This window comes from Daphnia carinata, chromosome 5 (genome assembly GCF_022539665.2).
Source record: "Daphnia carinata strain CSIRO-1 chromosome 5, CSIRO_AGI_Dcar_HiC_V3, whole genome shotgun sequence".
Classification (NCBI taxonomy): Eukaryota; Metazoa; Arthropoda; class Branchiopoda; order Diplostraca; family Daphniidae; genus Daphnia; species Daphnia carinata.
The window spans coordinates 6,927,545-6,950,482 of NC_081335.1; the positions used below are offsets into that span (position 1 = coordinate 6,927,545).

Consider the following 22,938-nt stretch of genomic DNA (forward strand, 5'->3'; position numbering starts at 1 on the left):
CTAAAGCCTCCAATTTTTTTATAAAAATGTACAACCCTCATTCCCGTTAGCTCCAATTTTTTTTAAATAAATCTATTACATACTTCACGTGGTAGAATTTTTGCTTCAATTGCCTAGCGTTCCAATGACGCCCTACCTCCCCTAGACACGTTTTAAAGGGTTTTATTTTTCATCCATTTATTTTTGTCCTTCGTTGGTATCTAGAAAATGCCATAGTTGATTTGATATAGCTGATATCGCAATCGACTACCACTCGAAAGAAGCTATCCTTATCCCAATCAGCAATTCACTGTTGAAGAACAAGTAAGATCTTGCCTTTTGTTTGTTTACAGGAACTAAAATTATACTTTGTTTATTTTCCAATTGATATTATGGCACAAAAATATTGACTGTAAACAATAAAAAAGGTAAGTACTTTTAATACACAACACTATTATTTAAGGACATATCATATTCATCAATGTTGTCATGGTTGATCTTAAGGAGATAGTCAGGGACAACTGTGGGGGAGGAACTTCGGAGCTCATGAAGCACTTCTCTAAGTAGCTCATGGCTGGAAAACTGGAAAAAGAGAAAATAGTTCCATTTGTGCATTCTTCTGCTGTGAATAAGTTTAATTACCTCATTCGCTTCGTAGCGAAACCAGAGCGTAGATAGGATCCAGTTCTTCGTGTGGGTTTCTTTCTTCTGATCCGCATTAATCTTGTACAATACAATCGATTTTTAATCAGAAGATTCAGTCTTAGTTTTCATTTTAAATGTATTCTTACTCTTCTGTGGTTTTCATAGAATAGTAGATGGTTGTGATTTACTGCGGCGGTGTTGTGTGGCTGTTTTTGGAGTCTTGCTGGTCATAGTGATCAAAGAAATTTATGGCACTGGAAATTTTATGGGTCACTGTAGCTTTGCAAGGGTCTTTAGCAGAGTGTGAACTGCAGCGCCAAGTAAATAGTTTTCCGCTGATCTTTTTCTTTGTAAAGCAATAACCTTTGAAGAGCAAAAAGGTTCAATTTTCTTTAAACTAAAAAAAATAGGGACAAAACACGTGCCTTCGAGCCACTAATAAATTATAAATAAACACTTCATCAATGTTACAAATTCATTGCCTTTTTCATTTCACATTATTTTTGAGCACACACAATCCAGGTTAGACGATGTTCAAACGTTCACAAGCACTAAGACCAAAAATAAGGCATCGAACTACTTGGCACGTAAATTGCTATGTTGCCAAAAAGACGACTAAAAAAATTTTTGGAGAAAAATTTAGACGGCAACGTTTGTATTAATTTTTAACAATCAATAGGTGGCTTAACAACATATATCACTGTATGTCATTGCATGTTTTTTTCGTAATCTTAGAAAGAGAGAAAAAGAAATGAGTAGTTTTATTACATGTTCCGCTGTGTATTTATTAATTGGTAATGATGGCTAGCTCAGTTGATAAGTGCACCGTACCGTATCACAGAACGATTTCTAACGTCGAGCACCGATAACACAATGTAAAGTGCTAAAACGAAATACTGTGCAAAAAAATTACTTTTATACTAAATGAGCTGTACAAAGCAATAGAGAGCATGTAATCCTGCAAAAAAAATTACAACTATAAATCCAAACAAAAAATTTATAATGTAGTGAAGAGGAACCCTTATAGGAGCCCATAGGAACCCTTTTACGAGAAAAAAGGACCTTCATGATGGAGAAATAGGACCCTTCAGTAATGCTTAAATATGTGCTCCTATTTCTCCGGGTCATATTACTCCACGTCCAATTTTGGAGTTCTAAGTTTCCAAGTCCTATTTCTCCACGTCCTATTTTGGGATCCTAATCTCCATCTACCGTGTTGTCTCTCATTTTCTTAACTTTACCCAGTAGTTGGTCTCTGGATAAAGGTAAATTTTTGATTTCTCTTATTTACCTTTCATTCTATCATCGAGGCCGCTGAGTTTCAAAACAAAGAATTTGTAGTTTTCTTTCGGTTTTCGTTTTAGTTTCCAAAACGTTTCTTTCGTGTTGCTAAGTTCCTTTTTGTTGATTCTATTTGGTTGAATTTCAAGCTTCATTGGAAATATTTTGTAAACACCTCGTTTCGATTTTTTGCTGTAAATGTTTTTTCCGGGTACTTTAGTCGTTCCCCCTGTTCTTCCGTTTGTGTTGGAATTTCCTGTAGCTCCTTTTGGAAGTTTTGTTTCCTGCTGAACTGTCCATCAGGCTTTTCCTTAACGTTTTTTCTTTTTTTACCCTGTCCATTTGCAGTTGCATCCGCTTTGTACCTGATCCATTTAAAGGTCTACACACCCAGCACAAGCAGTTTTACTAAAAATTAAAAAAAGTAAAAGTAAGATGAATTGCCCCTTACCAATAAAATTTTATTTGACTATTGTTTTAATCATTAGGAGTCAGCTAACCTCGCAAGTTGCATCGGGCAAAAAACAAGAGGATCGCCGTTCATCCTATACGTTGGATCGGCAATCCACCTCATTTTGAGAGTAATTCATTGTGAGATTTCACGCAACTGCGGATGCTGGTATTGGATTAATGGCGACCTACTACGTCTTCCACTTTAAATACAACGATAAGGTTCAAAACGCATTGTTGTTTCTTCATTCCTTCGTCTTAGGCGTAAAGGTCGAAGCAACTGATCCTTGTGCATCTGTTCATTTCTTTTCCGCATTGGTGAATAAGATGAAGTATTCTTCGTTGTGTTGGTAATTGTAGAGAGCTTGATCTATACTTTTGTGCTAGTCTTAATTTGTTAACTAAGATACGTTAACAATAAAGATCATTTTCAGTTGGACTGCTATTGATTTACTGCTATTATTTAAATTATTTATATAATAACTAGTAAACGAACGGGTCAATCGGTTTGAATTTTTGCTAAATATGTGTCTTAATTTAGGTGTTATTTTAACCATTTTTTTCGGAGGACTTTTACCAATATCAGGGAACCTCCCCGAAATTTTATTTTAGGAGAGAATTTCCACTTAATTGGCAGAGTCCTACTTAAGTGCAAATTTCACCGAAATTTGAGACTTGTTTTTAACAGTGAGTATTTACGACAGTTTCTGCTATTTTATCATTCGGTACATACAATGGTGTATACAACATACCGGTGTTTTAAGGGTTAAAACACCGGAATAAATTCTAGAACGCTAACTGGAATAAAAAAATGTTGGATTTGAGAAGTTGTAAGAACCACGCTTAGGATTTTTTACGGGATTAATACTTTGAAAAATTCTAGGTGTAAGACAATTGTTTTTGTTTAATCATTAGATCCCAAAGTTTTAGAAAAAAATTAAATTTTATAGTACAAATTTATACATGATACATTATAAAATCAATTCAAATTCATCTGTTCGATTTAATTTTTTTAGTTTTCCTTAATTGTTTTTTAATTATATCGATTTCAATCAAAAATTTCACAAAACCAATTACCATGAATCGTCCATTTTCGAAAATTTTTAACACGTCAAATCAAATGTTTTCGAAATCTAAATTTATCATAACTTCTTCACCCAACGTACTTGAACCTAATTTGAATGGACGTTTGAAGTTGTAATTTATATCTAACAGGATACAATAGTGAGGTACTGACCATCAATCCAAGTTTATGAAGTTCACGTCCCCGCCGCAGACAGTTTTTTTTTTAATTTCATTCTGGGTTTGGGTATAAACCACCAATTTTTTCTTATTTGTTGTGCAACTTCGCACCGATTTGCAGCCGCGGAAGTTAACCCCTTTTCTGATTGGACACATATTATGGGTTTTCCATTAAAAAATGGTTGTGATTTTTTATGCAACTGTGTAACAGTGAACGCAACTGAATCCCACAAAGATAATTTTTAAACATTTAGATATCATTCAACTTTTTTTTGATTTCCCTGTATGTTGACGTGGCAGAAAATGTTTTACATCTTTTTTTCCCAATTAGTTAGAAAAGGTAAAACAATTTACTGATCTCGAAAGATAAAGTAAGATGAAATAACACAAAAAAGGCTAAAGATAAAGATAAGATAAAAAGTATTTCGATTTGCAAATCAATTTCGAAATCGGCGATTAAATCGATTCTTAAATCAAATTTTTGTAAACGATTGTAAATAAATTGAAAATTGGGATGAATTTTTTTATCTCCAATTTTACCTGGTACCTCAAGATGTTTCAATTGCCAATTCTGCTCGGCAATTGAAACAGGGCGTCTGGGCAATTGAAACGTGGGTTTTCCCATAAGAGAGCTCCCGGTTTTAGGAAAAAACTAAAATGACGATATCTCAGAATCTGGGATACGTATACCGATGAATTTTCACTAGAATATAAGAAACTTTATCCTACATTTTTTAAGGTATTCTAGAACTTCCTGGAGCAACTCAATATTATTTAATAAATTTTTGTCGTTTTCTAAATTAGGCTCATAGTAAGTCGTTAAAATAGGAAAACGGTTGCTAATATGAAGACTAAATTTCTATTATACCATACATTATATATGAAAACATACATCCTAATTGTTATTAATGAAATTATTAAAATTTTACTAATGAATTAGTTGAAGCAAAGTAACGTTTTCCACGTTGTAATTTTTTTTTTAAATGCAGACGATATGTATAAGCCAACCAGAAGACGATATTTATCAAAATAAGAAATTTTAAAGGCTACATTTGTAAATTTATCTGCAATGGCTGGAACAATGTTGACAAATTGCAGGAAAGAGGGCGTGCATGCAGAAATTGGCAATTGAAACAAGGTGTTCCATTGGCCCCTAGCATGGGTCTTCATGGAAATTAATCGTTTATAGGGTATAAAAAAGAGGTTGGAAAAAATAATGTAATCAGCTTACAGAAAAATGGACTAGGAAGGATTCAAGACGTTTTTTATAATTTCCTCCATTGTGTAAGGGGTTAAAATGAAAAAATTGTTGGGGCAAAAACTAGAAATGGACCGTAAAAAAAACTTTTTGGGATAACTCGAAAACTTTTAGAGTCTAAAGCCTCTAATTTTTTAGAAAAATAAACAACCCTAATTCCTGTAATCTCAAATTTTTTGAAGTAAATCCCTGTCATACTTCGAGTGGTAAAATTTTTGATTCAATTGCCAAGCGTTCCAATTGCGCCCACCCTCCTCTACTTTGAGAATGTGCATGGTTTATAGTAATTTTTATTACTTTTAGGGTTTGTGGTGTCTAGCCGCACTTTGGGCACTCTATGATAACGCGTGTTACGTTTTCTTTTGTTGGGCATCCTTTTTTTTTTTCTTGGAATTTTTGGGTCCATGAAATGCCTATATGCATTTAGATTGCAGTAGCCAGACTGAAGTCTACTGAGGTAGAAATCAACACGTTTCTTTGGATGGTGATGCCAAGATATTTCTTTTAGATAAATCTAGTTTATGATATTAGTGGAGATAGGGGAGGAGTTCCGTAGCTGAGGTCAATGTTTAATGTTTAATTTACGATTTGTGCTGTACAAGCCAGCCAGCATACGGTATTTATCAAAACAGAAAAATTTAAAAGCAGTATTTTTTGGCTGTTTCGCTGCAACGGCTAAAACATCGTTGCCAGATTGCAGGAAAAGCGACGCGCATCCGGAAAGTGACAATGAAAACAAGGTGTTCCATTTACCCCTAGTAAGGGTCTTCACGGAATTTTATTGTTCATAGGGTATAAAATTAATAGTTCATTTACTAGTCATTTTAGGTTGGTTGTAAAAATTATAAACATTAAAAGTAGGAGCTAGGTAAAAAATAATGTAATCAGTTCATAGGTAAATGAAACAGGAATGACACAAGACCTTTTTTATAATGTCAAAGGATGAAAATGAAAAAGATGTCTGGGCAAAACTGAATATGGACCGTACAAAAAAATCTATTTGAGATAACTCGAAAATTTTTAGAGCCTAAAATCTCAAAGTTTTTCTAAAAATAAAAAAGGTTTTAAACCATCTTTAAAAATTCATACTAGCCCATATTTTTTAAATGAAATCCGTTCATACTTCGAGAGTGGAATTTTTGTTCCAATTGCCCAGTGTTCCATTTACCTCTACTTGAAAACGCCCTTTCATATTTTTGCGATTTCGTGTTTTCCTCTGCTAATTCTTATTTTTTGGCATACATGCTTTCGTCTACCATACCATACGGTAAATCACCTCCCATTTTTTACCTTGTTGGTTCTACTACGTATGGTAGCCGAAAAGTAGGGAAAGGGTAGAAACCAAAAATTGACGGTATAAAACAAAGCTTTGTTACAATAATGCACAACATGTATAAGTCTGCTCGGAAGAAGACAGAAATGACAACTTACTATAGGTTCGGCAATTGAAATTGACGTCATGTAAACAATGCTGAAGTTTCCCTTCCCTTTTTCATTTTCTACAAAGAAAGTACAAATAATGTATACAGTTAATAAAGCCATACCGAGAGCAGCAGCAACTTAATAGTTAAAAGTAAGTATAAAATTAATTCATTGTAAAATACCAAATCATTATGGAATAAGTAGGAAAAGTTCTTAATATGTAAAAATATTAATGAATTAAGTAATGAAGTATAGTTGACAAACTGTGGGAAATTGCAGTTCGAAAAAGCTTCGATTCCACTACTAAGTCGTAGAATGGACTCAAAAGCAACTAGAATGCTTGTTAGAAGGACTGCCGTGCAAAGTGCCTTTTATTCGAAAGAACTCATTCTAATTTTCATTCTTTTCTGGTTTTTGAAGTCCATGCCTTTTCCAGGTTTTCAACTGATTAAATTTTCTTTCTTTGTGGCCACCAAGATTTCCATCGTGCAATCATATTTAACTCAAATTCGTTTATAGTCACACATAACCTCTTTCTTGTGAAGAAAGAGCTTCTGCCTTATCTAGTAAAGCGTAGATCTTATATTGTACCTAACAGAGTGAAGGAGCGAACGTGAATGGAGACATAATTTAGTTGTTAATTTGAGGTAAGTACATCTAAATTAATTATATTTCAGCTCATGAATTTTGTTGTAAACTGAATGTGATGAATCAGACTTAATGCTAAGGTATGCACTGTTGATCCGCGGTTAAGGTTTTCATTGGTTAGATGGAGAAAAAGAAGTTTACGGATTGCTTTAGGGTAACCTAGTTTGAAAGCTTTTCGTTTGATAAAACCAATTACAATCGTCTACAGGTAACAATTAACACAAAAATATCTTAATGATTTTCATTGATTTCCCAACTCAAAAATCAACAGCCGATGGCGTTGCCATCTTTTCCTACATTTTGTAGACGTATAGGACAAAAGAAACTAATTAGAAGTCCGAAAGATCAGTTATTAACTACTGAAAGGATTTCAAAAATTTCATTAGACTTAACGAAATGGGTCAAATGTGTCTAGTGCACTTGACATGCGTTATTGGCATGCATTATTTGGTTTTATAACAAGGACATTAGGCCTACTTGAAACGGAAAGTTATGCGTGCTGCAATTTTTCCTGTCTGTGACGTCTAAATAATTTGCTTTTAATTGTTGGTGCGCGTTCTTGTATAAAGCCGATTGTTTACGGTGTTCTTCTATTGCACAGTAAAAAATGGCTACCTATTTTAGTTAACATGCAATTCAAATTTTAGAAAAAAATAGTTTTTGGTATCATTTGCCTGTTTTATGCAATATTACCTAAAATAGGGGGTTTTTCACAAATTTCGGTGAATAAAACTACCTATCTTTAAAAACCTGTGCTTATTGGTGTTAATATTAACAAAAAACATTTTCTGAAAATATTTCATGATTTAAATTTATATTTTCAGAAGCTTCTCTATTTACGGTAAAAGAGAGAGATGGGACAGCGTTTGGTCTAACAGCCTTTCTTAAGATGAATGCGCGTAAAGCCGATCTGTTAATTTCGGACAAAAACCCTCATTCATTGGATATTTATGCTAATTATGAACAGTCTTATTCTTCAATACTAATGCATTCATTCGATTTAGTATTAAATTCTGAATGGAATAGCTTAAGACACCATAGGGAGGGAATAGAAAAATATTGCGAAATTTATGTTTTAAAAACCAAACCAATGATTTGTGAAAGCAAGACATCGTCTGTTCCGGCCTGGTAACCTGCGATCGAAAATCAAACAAAACATAAAGCATAAATTTTTAAAATTTTATTATACACTTTTCCCTTTAAGTAGCCAATTGTCCATAACTTTACTGGTCAAATGAGAAAGGTAAGTGAGATTGGAATTTTCGAGAAAATAGCATTGAAATTTCCGCAAATATGCCGTAATGTCCGAAATCATAAACCCAAATAAATCGTCTTCAGTTTACCTTATCCTATCTAATACCACCGTAATTGTGTTTTAAACTGCATATTTGGTATATTAATGGCATAGTCGCATAGTCATAAGGCATTGGCCCGCAACTTCGAAAATCAGTAGTTTTAACCTATACTTAGTGACCGGGCATAATACAGCATACAGATACAGTATATGATTCTCAGCTCACTGTTTTGAACCATCCGGATTTTTTACTTTTTCGACAGAGATTAATAGTCATCTTAATCATCCAAACCTAACGCCTTGTTAACTTTTGTTAGCCGTATCCAAAAATTGTCTAAAATTAGTGGACATGGGACGTATACGATTTTACCGACGAGAACTGACGATTCGTTTTTGACAGCGAAAATCGCCGTCTTTTGCCGACGACTTTAGTAAGTTTCTTTGCCGAAAACGGTGGGATATAAATATACGTAACCAATATTTGAAAAATTGATATGTTTGATATGACGAGTCTCGAACCAGAGACTTCCCCTTTCCAGTCAACTTCTACACAGCGGCGACTGAATACTTAATTTTGAATACTTAAAAAAGGCCAGTGTACTAGATTTTATTACCGTACTTAATTGAAATGGCATACTTAAGTTTTAACTATACCTCCCCGCCTACTGAATAATTCAGTAGGCCACTAAGCTACTTAATTTTCGGGTGGATACTTGAAATTGTTATCCACTTTCCGGATTATATATAAGTAGTATAAATAAAATAATATATTCCTTTGAAATTGGTATTAATTGACAAATCAGAAATGTGATAACAATTAGAACATGGGTAACAAAAACTAAAAATGTCAAACAAAACTTCTCAATAACACTTACAGCACTTGGTGTACGTACCAGGATGTTCCATGTTGACGATGTAGTAGGCTGAGACCTGAAACTGAGAACCATAAAACAATCAACATTATTATTTATCAAAATGATTTTCGCCAAACTTAACAAGATCAGCTACGTCATGGTTGTCTTCGGTAACAGCAGAGAATTCTGCTAGGTGACACTAATATATGAATTGGTATTCGTAATAAGATCATTGACAGAACTGACCTTGATCTGTTTCTTTTGTATCTGCATTATCGTTCTAGAGTAGGAATGGAATTGCTATTGATATACTTGCTTGAAGTCTTGAACCTATTGTAAAATTTTAGAAGAAAAATTATTACACTAACCAGTGTACATACCACTAATGTTACCAATGATGGAAAGGGTATTAACATTAAAGTTGTTGGAAGAATAGTCTCCGTCATTACTTTAGTAACCTAGAAAAGATAAATTATTAGTCTATTAGTTTAAATCTTTAATAACAGAGAATACTTTGTCTATTTTACCCTGTGTTACTGCGTCAAAACTTATTCAACCTGGCTATGGGATTTCCGTTAGGTATTCTATAACCTGACATTCCAAATTCAAAATCTAATTAGAAATCACTTTTAAAAATAAAGATTTTAACACCTACATAGTTGTATGTTGGTTACCATCGAGCACTTTTTTTGTTGATCGCGATGTCTTTGAAATAGACAACCACTTTTAACTACATCTTGATTTTCGGAATAGACAAAATTTTTCCATCTTTTTTGAACAGTAATGAAATTTTTCCACAAACACTAGAATTCTTAAGCGTTGCCACGTGACAAAAATACAAGAATTAGTTTTTTCCTTTTTTCATCTTGTATTTGTACGTCTTTATCTTAGATAAAATTCTTTACAGCATATGGCAATTATAGGAAATGCCATGTTAACTGTTATAATATCGTAATATGATATTGTTCCTGATGTCGTTGTATTATTATCTGCTTTGCAAGATACTAAAATATTTTAAGCACTTAAACCAATTTTTGTAACCTTAAAAAGCTGTATGTAGTACTGTAAAAAAAATTTCCATACTTTAAAAAGAAGGGAAAGGTTAGAAATTTGGTTTTAGTAGGGGGGGGGGGGAATTTTAGGTATTTTTTTTCAAAATTAAGTGTCATTTTAAGATACTTAATTTTTTCTGTAGCTTTTCCCTACTGAAAGACCCTTAATTAAGTATCCAGTCGCTGCTGTGTATACCTTTCTACCAGTCAGTCGAGAGTTACAAGTGGTTAGTCCCTCTGCATCTAAAATTAATTGTTGTTGATATTTTTATTAAGTGAGCACCACTAACGGAACGCTTTATAAGCAACATTACATTTAAAAACAATTAAAATCATGATTAACTAATTTTTCCACGCAAAAAAACAACGAAAACGGTTTTTCGACGATTCTGACGATTTTCAAGCGTTTTTTACGAACGAACACTGTTAACCAGAGATTACCTTTGTGAATATCGCAAACTCCGGTCGATGATAGTTGCCCCTTACGAAAGCCGTAATTCAAAATTAAGAATGCTCGTTAACCAACTAATACAAACATCGCTGGGTTCGCCTAAATTCCCTTTATAAGTCGGAAGCATTTGTCACCACAGGTAGCGTAAAATATTGATCTAACCTATGATTGCAATTCTTATGTTTTTTACATAAACTCCAAAAAAAAATTCTTGTTAAGTTAAATGTTACTTGAAATTTCATCGACGTAACAATCTGCGGTTTTTAAAATTTTTTTAACTGTTGATGATATTTCGAAAAAAAATCTGTTGTACTTAAACTGTACTGTAAGTTCTACCTGTTATACGTCGAGAGCTACAAGTTTCGTTTCAATTGCCGCATGTTTCAATTGGCCCGAACCTCCCCTAAGGATAAAACACAACTTGCAACAAATAAAAAAAAATTTTAAATGTCCCCTACGCTTTGCTGAAATTTACTTTTTATGATATTACCTGGTATATTACTCCAACGTTTTCATAAATACAGTAATTTTATTAAAACAATTTTAACCTTTTGCATTTTACAGAAACACACCCTTGTCATGATGCAAATCGTGGCTTTGACGTACATATTTTGGTATTCAATAGGCTTCATTAACATGGCCCTTATTTCTACGACTTCAACCTTACAGAACGATGGCAACATGAATTCTTCGACATTCAAACCCATGAAAGAAAGCTTTACAGGTTATACCGTGTTACATAAAATCCGTCGATATGAAATGGAGGATGTCGTGCTGTGCCTTGATTCCTTGTCCATGGGTAAAAAGCATTCCATCCATATTGCATTCCTTGGCGACTCTCTCATCCGGAATCAGTTCTTGAGCTTTACTTCGGTTTGTACAATATGCACATAAATAGCCTACATCCGGAATAGCATCTTTATTATGGCAATTGATAACAAGGACAAAAACAAAAATTTTTTAGTGACAAAACATAAGGAATCTTCAGAGGGTTTTTGCCAATTAAAACAAAAAGTAGATAATTGTCTCCTTTTTTGTCTACTTTTTTTTAAACAACTCTTCTTAGATAGTATAAAAATGTTGAATTTACATACTTGGTGTTTCGAAAGATTGTCGATCGGTCATCAGGATTTTAAATTTTCCTTTTGGTTTACCTTGAGGATCAACAGACTCTTTATTTCCACTTCTTCTTTTTAGTTGCTGTCACTTTCTACTTACATCTTTTAAATGGCATTATATATTTTGTCGCTGGACAGCTAGTAATTACCGTTTCATGGTAGGGGAGGTAGGGCGCAATTGGAACACGCGGCAATTGAAACAAAAATTCTACCACTTCAAGTATGTAAGAGATTTAGTTTAAAAAATTTGAGGTAACGGCAATTAGGGTATTACATTTTTAGAAAAAATTGGAGGCTTTAGACTCTAAAAGTTTTCGAGCTATCCCAGAAAGTTGTTTTTTGACTGTCCATTTCTAGTTTTTGCCCAGACAACTTTTTCGTTTTCACACCTAAAATGATGGAGGAAATCATAAAAAAAGGTCTTGAATCATTCATCGTTCATTAAGCAATAAAGTAATAACATTAACTTTTTCCTAGCTAAATTTTATCCCCTATAAACATTAAAACTCCGTGAAGACCCATGCTAGGGGCAATTGGAACACGTTGTTCCAATTGCGACCCTTCCGTATGCGCGTCTCCCTTACTGTAGTCTGGCAACGGTGTTCCCTACGCAGCGTATTAGCAGAGCTCTTTTTTCAATTTTTTTTTTGAATATTGTTATTTTGTGTTTTATTTCGTCTGCTGGGTGGCTGACATATCGTCTGCCACAATGTTTGTGTTTGTATTTACAACGTTGATGAAAGAAATTAAATTTTAACTTACCGACATTAACAACAATTATGATGTAAAGCTGGACATGCAATATTCGATTATAAAAATTTGATCTCCATACTATTAACCGTTCTTTGGATTACTAACGGGGTTCTGAACCTAATTCAGAAAACTACCGAAAATCATTAAATAATATTTAGTTACTATAGAAAGTTATAAAATAGCTTAAAAAATAAAGATTAAAATTCTTTATATTACTGTAAAAAAATCATCAAAATACGTATCCCAGATTCTGAGATATCATCATTTTAGTTTCTTCATAAAACCGGGAGCTCTCTTATGGGAAAACCCACGTTTCAATTGCCCAGACGCCCTGTTTCAATTGCCGAGTAGAATTGGCAATTGAAACAACTTGGGGTACCTCCAGTTTTTTACACAAAGCAGATTTTCAACTTTGCCGAACCTACCCAAAAAAAATACTGTTATGTAGCTGAGATAACTGGCTACAAATCTATATATTTTTTAGTTTACGTGGACGATTTTTGTAATCGTACGGAACAAAAATAAGTTTTGTGTTCCAACCACGCCCTACCTTCCCTACTACTGATTATTAGCTGAAAATTTGTGTTTATTATTTACAGAAACAGCCGCCGTTTCGTGTTTTCTGAAAAAAAAAATGTGGTGCTACACAGTCACATTTCATAGATTACCACGTTTCCTTTATTTATCAGTTTTCCGTTACAAGGATACCAGCACCACCAGTGTCAACTATTTAAAAATAACTGTTTAACTATCACAAGTGGTTATTAACCCCTTATATATGAAGACAAAAGTAGGTGGCGCTATTGTTCGCCAAAATCAAAATTTTTAACGTACTCTTTTTTGTTCCCTACGATGCATCAACAGCCCTACGTTGTTGTCTGTTTCACCTAGATATCTAAAACTTCAGCAAATTCAGCTGGCCAAGAAGACGCTAACAAATAAGTAAGCCATAGGACCTGCCGCAAGCGGCAATTAATTTATTTTTATTTTTCTGAGAGTTTATAACCCAAACTTCGATGTCAACATTCACGCTTTTATCCTTGTTTATAGAAAGATTTTAGGTTTTTCTTTTGTTTTTATTCTACTCTTATTGTCTTAATTGCCCATTAAATGAAAAAATATTGTGTTATAAAAAAACGAAAAAATTAATATTTCCCAAACTTTCATTTAACTAGTTAATTCCAGACTACGATCGAAACCTGCCGTTCCACCTAAAAGAATACGAATCTCATTTTCACGAAAATCGAAACATGCACAGTCTACTTTTAAACAACCTATTAGTTTCTTTTCGATGGAGAGCTTTAGTCAATGACGAATTGCTAACCGATTTCAGAATGTGGAATAGTTCTGCCGTAAATGATGATGGAATACCGGATTTTATTTTTTTGGGTAAACAGCTTAACCTTTAAACCATTTTATCAGAACGGATACATGAACCAATCAAGGTTTCTTTTTGTTATTGGAAGGCTCAACAGTTCACAATATATTACAAAACAGGAAAACGACATTCATGGAGAAAATTGAAACAGATTTATTACCAGAACTTCAAAATTTTTTGAGAATTCATCCGAAGAAACAAATATTTTGGGTAATTCAAAGCCCAACAACAGATATGTTGGGACCCATTTCTGGACCTAACAATCATATTATTCACATTAAAAAAATTCATCATTACAATGCTATAATACGGAAGATATTCAAGTAAGTCAAAAATTAGTTTAAAAACTTTTTTGGCGATCTTAGGCAATGCATTATTACGCAGAAGGCAGGGAAAGCCTAATATACTAGAATTGATTCAGGGAATGCTGAGGCTACAGTACCCACCAAACAGTTAGGGGCACCCACATTTTTTTAGTGCATGTTATGGCCGGTCAGATCTCAGGGAAACTTCAGTTTCTTTTGAATGGTTAGCGCTACGTTTTCCTACCCACTTCCAGGAAAGATACTCTCACATTTTGCATGCATAGAAAAATCGTAGAAGTTACACCCATGGCGGTAAAATATCGTTCACTTGATTAGCTATACCCCGTTTCCCCCCATAAGTGCCATGTTAAAAATCGGCATTTTTGAAAATATAAATAAAAAACTTTAAAACAAGTTAACATTTTTTAAAATTGTAAAACGATGTGCCATTTTTAAACCTATTCTGATAAAATGTGTGTTTTATAATTTGGCCAATTAAAAACATCATTCCCTATAACTCAAAGTTAGTACGCTCGGATTGCTTAGAAAAACACCGTGACTTGAGTTTCTCCCACCAGGGGTGCTGGGTATCAAAATTGAAGTACAGTATCCTCCAGAAAAAAGAGGTACAGTATCCTGCACAAAAAGAAGAACACCCGATTTAATTTTTAAAAGCCATCTATGGGCAAAATATATTAATTATTGACCTTTTTTAAATAGGGTCAATAGCCAAACCCGCCCTAGGGTTTGGCGCAAACACGCTATAAGTTGGGAAGGGTAGTTAAGTCCAGACACCTTTTGCTAATGCCTCAGGTGTTACGAAAAATGTCTGGTGGGGGTCTAACAAAAAAAGACTAGACTCTACTTTTTCCAGACATTTTTCGTAACACCTGAGGCATTACTAAAGGTGTCTGGACTTAAACTACCCTTCCCAACTTATAGCGTTTTTGCGCCAAACCCGCCCTAACCCTATTTAAAAAAGGTCAATAATTAATATATTTTGCCCATAGATGGCTTTTAAAAATTAAATCGGGTGTTCTTTTTGTGCAGGATACTGTACGTTGACGGATATGGATAGCGGGTGTGTTACATAGCAATTAGAAATTGGCGTTAGGGGCAAAATCTCTGGAGTGGAGGACGAAGATATGCAACGAATGGGTCGACGACCAACTACTATCGACAGTTTTGCAGGCAGTAAGTGGGTCGACGGGCAGAGGCAAAAAGTGGGTGGTTGGCCAACTACAGTAGGGTTTTTTGACGGGCTGGGATTGGAAGGGAAGGACGGGCAAATGCAACGAAAAGGTCGATAGGCCATACAGCATGCGGTTTGGTGGGCAGAGAGTGGGCCGACGGGCAGAAACGGTGTCGACGGACAACTACACCGGATTTCTTGACGGGCAAAGTCGGTTGACGGACAGAGACTCTATGGGGGAGGGACGGGCAGAGGAAAAGAGTGGGTCGCTGGGCAACTACAGCGGCCGTTTTGATGGGCTGAGATTGTGAGGGAAAAACGGGTAAAAGCAATGAAAAGGCCAATGGGCCAGGCAGAGACGCCAGCTAAAGCAGGCGTTTTGGCGGGCAGAGAGTGGGCCGACGGGCAGAGAGGGGGTCGACGGGCAACAACAGAAGTTTCTTGCCGGGCAGAAGCAAAAAGTGGGTGGACGGGCAACTATAGCAAGCGTCTTGACGGGCGGAGAATGTGACAAAAGGACGGGCAAATGCAAAAACAGATAGATGTGTACCTACAGCAGGCATTTTTGCGGGTAGAGAGTGGGTTCATGGGTAGAGTGTGGGTTGACGGACAGAGAGTGGGTTGACGAGCAGAGGGTGGTTTGACGGCACCTTCAACTGGTTTCTTGGCGGGAAGAGAAAGTGAGGGGACGTACGGGCAGAAACAGTTAGTGGATCGGCGGGCACGGGGAACTTTACAAACAGCATTAAGAGTAGACGGGCGAAAGAATAGCGTGTATCGAGTTTCTAAGAAATTGCGTTAAAATGCGTTAGCGGCACCTATCCCCCGGCCATGGACGGGCCCAAAGTTACTAGTAGGTATTATAATAAAAACATGGGAGCTGAAATAAAATAAAGGGTGTGCCAATTTTTAGTACTCTCCCCGACATAAACGAAACGCACATAAACAAAGATTTAAAAAAAATACGTCGACGGATTTACAAAAATGCATTTTACTTAGAATTTTCATTCACAGAAATTGCTGGCTTCATAAAATTTTTTCGAACAACGCTTAATAGCCATAATTTTACAGGGGTACACGAGTTGCTGTTTGGGATTTGCTGCTCCCTGCCATCGAAGAGTACATTCGCAGTTGCTTCCTTATGCAATTTTACCAGTACGATGTTGATGGATATAAACTGTGTGATGACTTTATTCATCCTGGACACCAAGTTTTATCGATGGGAAGTCATTTAATTTTTAATTGTATTTGTTACCACAACGAAAATTACAATGATCTGGAAGGTTTCACTGATTCTTATTTATCATGAGTGAAGGAATCCGCTAGGTCTGGCTGGTCGTTCGATTTGAAATTAGCTCTTTATTTTCTTCGTGGGCTGACTTTAATTAAAAAGTAACCATTAGGGGTAATAATGCCCTTTGATTTCGCCAGTCAGGGGAATTTTCTATTACACTCTCAGTTCCATTTTATTTTTTCTGCTTTTCCCTTTCCATACGTGATAGAACCAAAAAAGCAGAAAAATCGTAGAAATTTTGGTTTCTTTTACCTAGCAGAGGAATAGGAGATGCCATACCATATGGTAACTAATGTATGTCTGCCATAAAGTAGGAATAATTAAACGGAAACCCACGTGTTGATTACTGTGGTGCTTACCAGTAAACATTGCACTATTTGTTGACAAAAAACAAACTAAACAAGGGTTAAAGACATATTTCTTTCGACAAATTTTATTTCCTCCATTAAATTTGTAACTTATATTTTGGTTTTACATCGTTGGTTCCAATTGTTTGTTTTTTAAATTTTATGTATTTAATTATTACTTATTTCTTGTATCGCAGATTTTTTTGTTATTTTTAAATATTTGAACTAAACGTGAACGTAAAAAAGATAGAAATTGTTGTGTATAAGAAACATTTAATTAATAAGAATATAATGTAACCACAGGGGGGGGGATGAAAATAGTTGGCCCGTGGCAAGTTGGCAAATTTTGTTGTTCAGGAATACCAATGAAATTGCAGTTCTACAAACAATTTTAGTTATGAACGTCATATTTCCGCATCGTTTCAACGAACAATCAGTTCAAATTTTCAATAATACGTGATTGAAAAATACAAGAAGTTTTCGGTTTAAAATCGTGCTGCCTAGTTTTTTGTAATTTTTGCAACTTGAGGCTTACAAAACAGTAAAAAATAAAAAATATAACTCAAATGAAACATTGTTTCTAAAAATATGCTAGGTTTTTTCTTGACATGCAATTTTGATTACATGAAAAGAAATTTTTTTAAAGACATCCTCATTTTCGCGTACGTTGGCTTGAAAAATTTCCCACGTCAATAACGGCCACAGCATAGGTTCCTTCTGTGAGTTCCCAAAGTCTTAGCCAACTACCCACTTTGCAGCCGCTGAGGCAATAGTGCCAGTTAGATCGGCGGAGTCGCCATTTTTGAAAAATTAAAAGAAGTTTCCATTTTCCGCAAACGGCTTCCATTGATTCCACTTTTAATCGCAAGATACATTTGAACCGCTTTCAACCGCCAACAATACGTCAAATCGTCAACGTCTTTAACGGTGGGCGTCACATAGATGAAAATTTAGATACGAATAGTTATGTCCCCTATCGTGGACTAGAAAAATTCCTAAGATTTTACACCGAACTTATAATACTTATTGTTCTCCGTTGTGCCGGCTTCAGCGTCGTAGATGGGTGTGACTAAACCGGCTTGCATTTCCAATGGGTAGACAGTTTGGATGCCGCAGGGTATTCTTTTACCCGATCGTAGTCGTAGTATAACCGCTCTCACTAAGCCGTCGTTTACCAGGGATCAATTCCGTAACAATGGCTTTCGGCCATGAAACTCGCTGGATGTTTGGTTTATTCAGCAAAACAATTTCGCCAATACCTGGAGTTCTTGTCCCTTTGCCCTTGCGACAGTAAAATTGCTTAAGATCGAACAAGTACAAGTCTTGCTATAGTCTCACCATGTCAAAACGTGTTCGCCTGTTTGCCTATTCCATTCGATAAACTCGCCACGGATCATTTTTCTTGGAGTCGGGTGGCTATGATGTACCACCAGATTATCTTTCGGTCAGCAGCCTTTGCTCACATAACACTTCGCATCATTGCGCATCGCCAGACCCATAAGTGAGGGGCAGTGAATTTCCGATAGCTTCATTTTCAACTAATATGGTATGAAACAGCGGCGACTGAATACTTATTTTTTAATACTTAAAAAAGGCCAGCGTACTAGATTTTATTACCGTACTTAATTGAAATAGCATACTTAAGTTTTAACTATACCTCCCCGCCTACTGAATAATTCAGTAGGCCACTAAGCTACTTAATTTTCGGGTGGGGATACATTACAGAAATTGTACTTTTTTTCCTATGATCGTTTCGCTTGCTTTATCGGGGGACTTTTTCTAAAACGCCTAAACATCCAGGCGATTATTCGTAGAACTCGCAGATAACTGCTTGCTCTTGATGCCAATGCAGCAAACCAATCCTGCGTACTGCTAACTACAAGACTTTGTATTCTTTTCTTGGATGTTGCCTCAATCTTCATCGATTGTATCTCTTCTGATGTCAGATTTTCTTGTTACGACCATTTCTTTTCGCCACGTTTCAACGAGGAATCTTAAATGTGTCTGCGAAATAAAAAAATTCTGGTTTTAGTTATATCAGCTTTAATCTATAAGAGCGGTTATGTGTCACCAAAATTGGCAATGATGATACACTCTCAGTTTTTGGTTTCTACTTTTTCGCTGCTTTTGGCTACCATTTGGTAGCGAAACGAAACATGCTACCAAATGGTAGTACTTGCTACCATTTGGTAGAAAAGTCGTCGTTTTTTATATAGTAGAGAAAAAGTGGAGAAAAGTAGATCCTTTACCAATGCGTCTACCATTAAAAAATTCCGCATTGGTAGATCATACTACCAGGGAACATACACTACCATATTCCTTCTATTTTTCTACTTTTCTCCAACTTTTTCTCCTACTATTTTACCACTTTTTTCAATTTTTAGTATACGCGCGAAAAAGGTTTGATTTGAAAAATAGTCTTTATTGCAAAATACAAAAAACAACAGAAATTTCCGGGTTGCTCTGGGAACCATGTAAAATAGAGAAACTTCTTGGTACTTAGAATACCAAACATATAGTTCAGAATTTACATAAATGCGCTTTGAAAGTTAGTTACATAAACATATCTAGATTAATTCAAAACATTTAACATATAGGGAAACATGCTTTTTCAGAAAACTGATCATATAACGAGATCCAGTGTAGGCTATTTCAATTTCTGTATGCCCACTTTCTATGCATTTAACTGTGTAAAAAAATCTGCGACTGAAGGACGAACTTTACCAGGGTGGACATTGAAAACGTAAGAATCAAAAAAATAATAAAATGTGCTTAGGAGTGTAGGGTATTTATTACGAAACATATGAAACGACGCGAAGAGGTTCTTGAACGCCTTAATTGAGCTGGTACCGCTTGATATTAATTCCACTTCACAGACAATGCTAAAACAGATTGGGTTTCTCAGCGAACCTACACAACACATAAAAGGTGACTCCTTGAGATGGGGTTTTTTCTCGATAATTGATAAAATGTCTTCATTAGCCTATATTTGAAAACAATAAATGAAATTATGAAGCAATAACAAAAATATTAGGTGGATACCTTGATGAAATAAACCACTCGTTCAGTGATTGAATCCTGGCTAACAACGCGAATCTTCTTTAAAGATGGAATAAGTCGCATTACTAGAACCAATAGTTTAAGGCATTCTAAATTAAATTTCATTAAATGTTTGGCCTTCATTGAAATTTAAAAAAAACATTACCATCTTCCGTGTCTGGAATGGGAACATTTGATCTCAAGGCATATTTTATTACCAATGGTCCTCGCGCCAAAATAAAAGTCTCCTCAAAGTGTCCTGCCTTCGGGAATGCCAGTAGGAAATCACGGAAAATCTAGGATGTTATGGATGTATTAAGAAGCGTATTAGAAAAGGCATAAATGCATAAGTCTATGTATACCAAATTTTGGCAATCACGGAAGCGAGGATACTCCGCAAGTATTTGCGTAGTTGTCGATTGACCTACAGAAATTTGATGTTGTCTGTAGTTATATGTAGACGCCATATGCTCTTGAATTGTGTTTTCATTAGAACCCTGTTCAGGTAAATGTGTCTTCATCCATTCAATCTAAAAAAGAAAATCAGATAATTTTGAATGATGAATGAAATCTTGAATGTATTAACAAACCAATTACCTTGAATTTATCTTAATCTTCGTTGAAAGCGGGGTCTCTATCACCATTAAGCTCGTTGTCAGGCCTGCGATTGGACTTTGTCCTTTTAGCCGGACAGCAGCAGTCTTTGGTTTCCAGACTTTTTTTTTCCTTGACACTTCGGACTTCGACCGCATAGTTTTCAGACGAGTATCGATGAAACCGTTAGTTAATTTTGGATTAAAATAGTGAGTATAGTTCGTCAGGCTAGAACCGTCAGAACAAGGGACAGCCAAACATGGAAAAGCTTTAACAATTGCCTTTGCAAGTTCTTCTTTGAGGCTGCTCGGTGGATATAAATCTTCTTTCCCAGAAAGCATGCACATATGGCTCACAAGTATTCGTACCAACGTTTTCCGTTCATATACTTCTAAATACACTTCGTTGCGATCCATAAATGATTTAACAATTTTTCTACCTTCTGACGACTCCTTCAAAATTGAAATAACTGGAAATGTATCCTGAAACCAAACAAGAAAAAAATTTATTACTTCTTATGCTTGCTAATAAATATGTTTGACTATGTATACACCAGACTTGCTGATAGGATCTGCATGTGCGTCGGTAATGCTTTCATTTACGTGAGTTACGTCGTCAATTCCTTGAAGTTCGATTACCGTGCCATTGGCACATAATTCAGGAATGATTTCATTGTTTCTCATTGAGGCAGAAGCATTTTCGGCGACAAGATTTTTCACAAGTTTTTGCAATTTGATTTTGTGCCCGAGGGACAAACTTAAGCCATCGATTTGTTTTTCAGTCAATGAAAGAAGGCATTCTCCATCAATATCTTCCCCTGAAAAAAAAAATATCATTAGAAAATCTAGAAACAAACAGAGTTTTGGCTCCAGTTAGTACAATTAGTGCAGTGACAGTTTAAAATAACAAAATAGAGGAAGACGAAAAAATTTTGCAATTCTTTGTTTTTAAATTTAATTGAACTAAAGCAAAATTCAAACCCAGTGCCTTGGTGAAATAAAATTTGTTGCATCGCATTTTTTGAAATTTTGGAGTATCCATAGTGGCTCGCAATCAGGCAGGGTTTCAAATTCTACTATAGCAAGGCCTTCAAGATGTGATAATTTTTCAACTCTAAATGAATGGAAATGATCGTCAAAATAGACTGTTTTGCATGGTATTACAGCAAAATATAATACGCTGTTTTTGACGGCCATTTTATGGACAATACCAAATTCAGGATACCCGTTGTCAGTTTTGTAACTAGGGTGAAGCAAAATAACGGACCCTGTGCGATACTCCCTCCCTTTAGATTTAACCCATTTGGGAACTTTAAAATCGCATGAAATTTTTCAGGGTTTAAGTTTAGAAAAACTACTTTTGCTCCACTACTTTTATCACAAGGACCCAAAACAAAGTCCTCAGAATGAAAAATGTTACTATTCAAAATTGCAGCACAAGACACGGTCTGGGGATGGTCGGCAACGCTTTTTAGAATAATGTTGACAAAATTGCAATTAGGGTAAAAGCGCGAATTGGGACACAGTCCGGGTTCCTGCTAATTTGGGACCAAAAACATACATTTCGTCGCTTCACGAATGGTTTACTGATAGGGGTTCTATTGGGACATCTTAGAGGTGAATTATAAACTAAAAGGGGGGTTACGCAATTTATCAAAAGGGCAAAATTTAAAACATAACAATATCCGAGAAAACGGTAATTGAAATTTATGCGTTTTGCTTGCGGTCGAAAAACCTAAACAGCGTACGATTTGTTAGCTGACATCTGGACGGCACAGGAAATTTGTAAGATAAAATTGAAGAAACCCATTAAATAATTATATCAAACAGCAGAGCAAGTTAAGTTCTACAGATTAAGTACAAGTCTGTCCCATCAAATGCTAGTATTATTCCAATATTACAAACAGAAAAAACCTCCATTCTTGCTAATTTGGGACAGCCGACGCTAATTTAGGACACAGATATTTTCGAAAAAAACAAAAAAACCCTTTTTTCAATATTTTTACATCAATCGACGCAGAATCCAAAAATAAATCGATTGATGTAGGATATTTATCCGTTTTTTGCATCATTTTCATAGAAATAACGCAAAAATACTTTAGGGACTTAGAATCTAGTCTGGGTTCATCCACGCAACTTTAAAAAAAAATTAATTTACATCCCTCCACTTTTTTTTCGTAACTTCAAAGCCAATAAACTTTTTATATTTTTAAAGGTAATTTCGTATTTTTTATTTCATTTTACCAGTTACTAAACGAGAAATTTTTCGGAAACTGTTGTCCCTTATTGGGACACAAGTTTATTTGTAGTTTTTTTCAGAAATTTCAGTGGTTTTTCACGCTT

The 22,938-nt window shown here is 35.2% G+C and overlaps 1 protein-coding gene and 1 long non-coding RNA gene across 4 annotated transcripts; one reads left to right on the forward strand and one right to left on the reverse strand.

Moving 5' to 3' along the window:
- Positions 1-336: 336 nt before the first annotated feature.
- LOC130702754 (uncharacterized) lies at positions 337-1,058 on the reverse strand. The gene is made up of 3 exons (XR_009004408.2): positions 771-1,058; positions 622-702; positions 337-561 (listed from the first exon to the last, which is right to left on the reverse strand). It is a non-coding gene; the product is annotated as an uncharacterized LOC130702754 (long non-coding RNA).
- Positions 1,059-6,723: 5,665 nt separating this feature from the next.
- On the forward strand, positions 6,724-16,632 carry LOC130703062 (uncharacterized). 3 transcript variants are annotated; one of them, XM_057524682.2, is made up of 5 exons: positions 6,724-6,924; positions 11,141-11,449; positions 13,623-13,836; positions 13,914-14,148; positions 16,394-16,632. In XM_057524682.2, the coding sequence occupies exons 2-5, from the start codon at positions 11,156-11,158 to the stop codon at positions 16,629-16,631; spliced, it is 981 nt and encodes a 326-aa protein (XP_057380665.1). In that variant the 5' UTR covers positions 6,724-6,924; positions 11,141-11,155; the 3' UTR covers position 16,632. The 3 variants fall into 3 exon arrangements, with proteins under 3 accessions (XP_057380665.1, XP_059351232.1, XP_059351233.1); XM_059495249.1 differs by lacking the exon at positions 6,724-6,924 and having other exon boundaries at positions 11,185-11,449; positions 13,923-14,148; XM_059495250.1 differs by lacking the exon at positions 6,724-6,924 and having other exon boundaries at positions 11,186-11,449; positions 13,914-14,035; positions 16,394-16,608.
- The last annotated feature ends 6,306 nt before the right edge of the window (positions 16,633-22,938 follow it).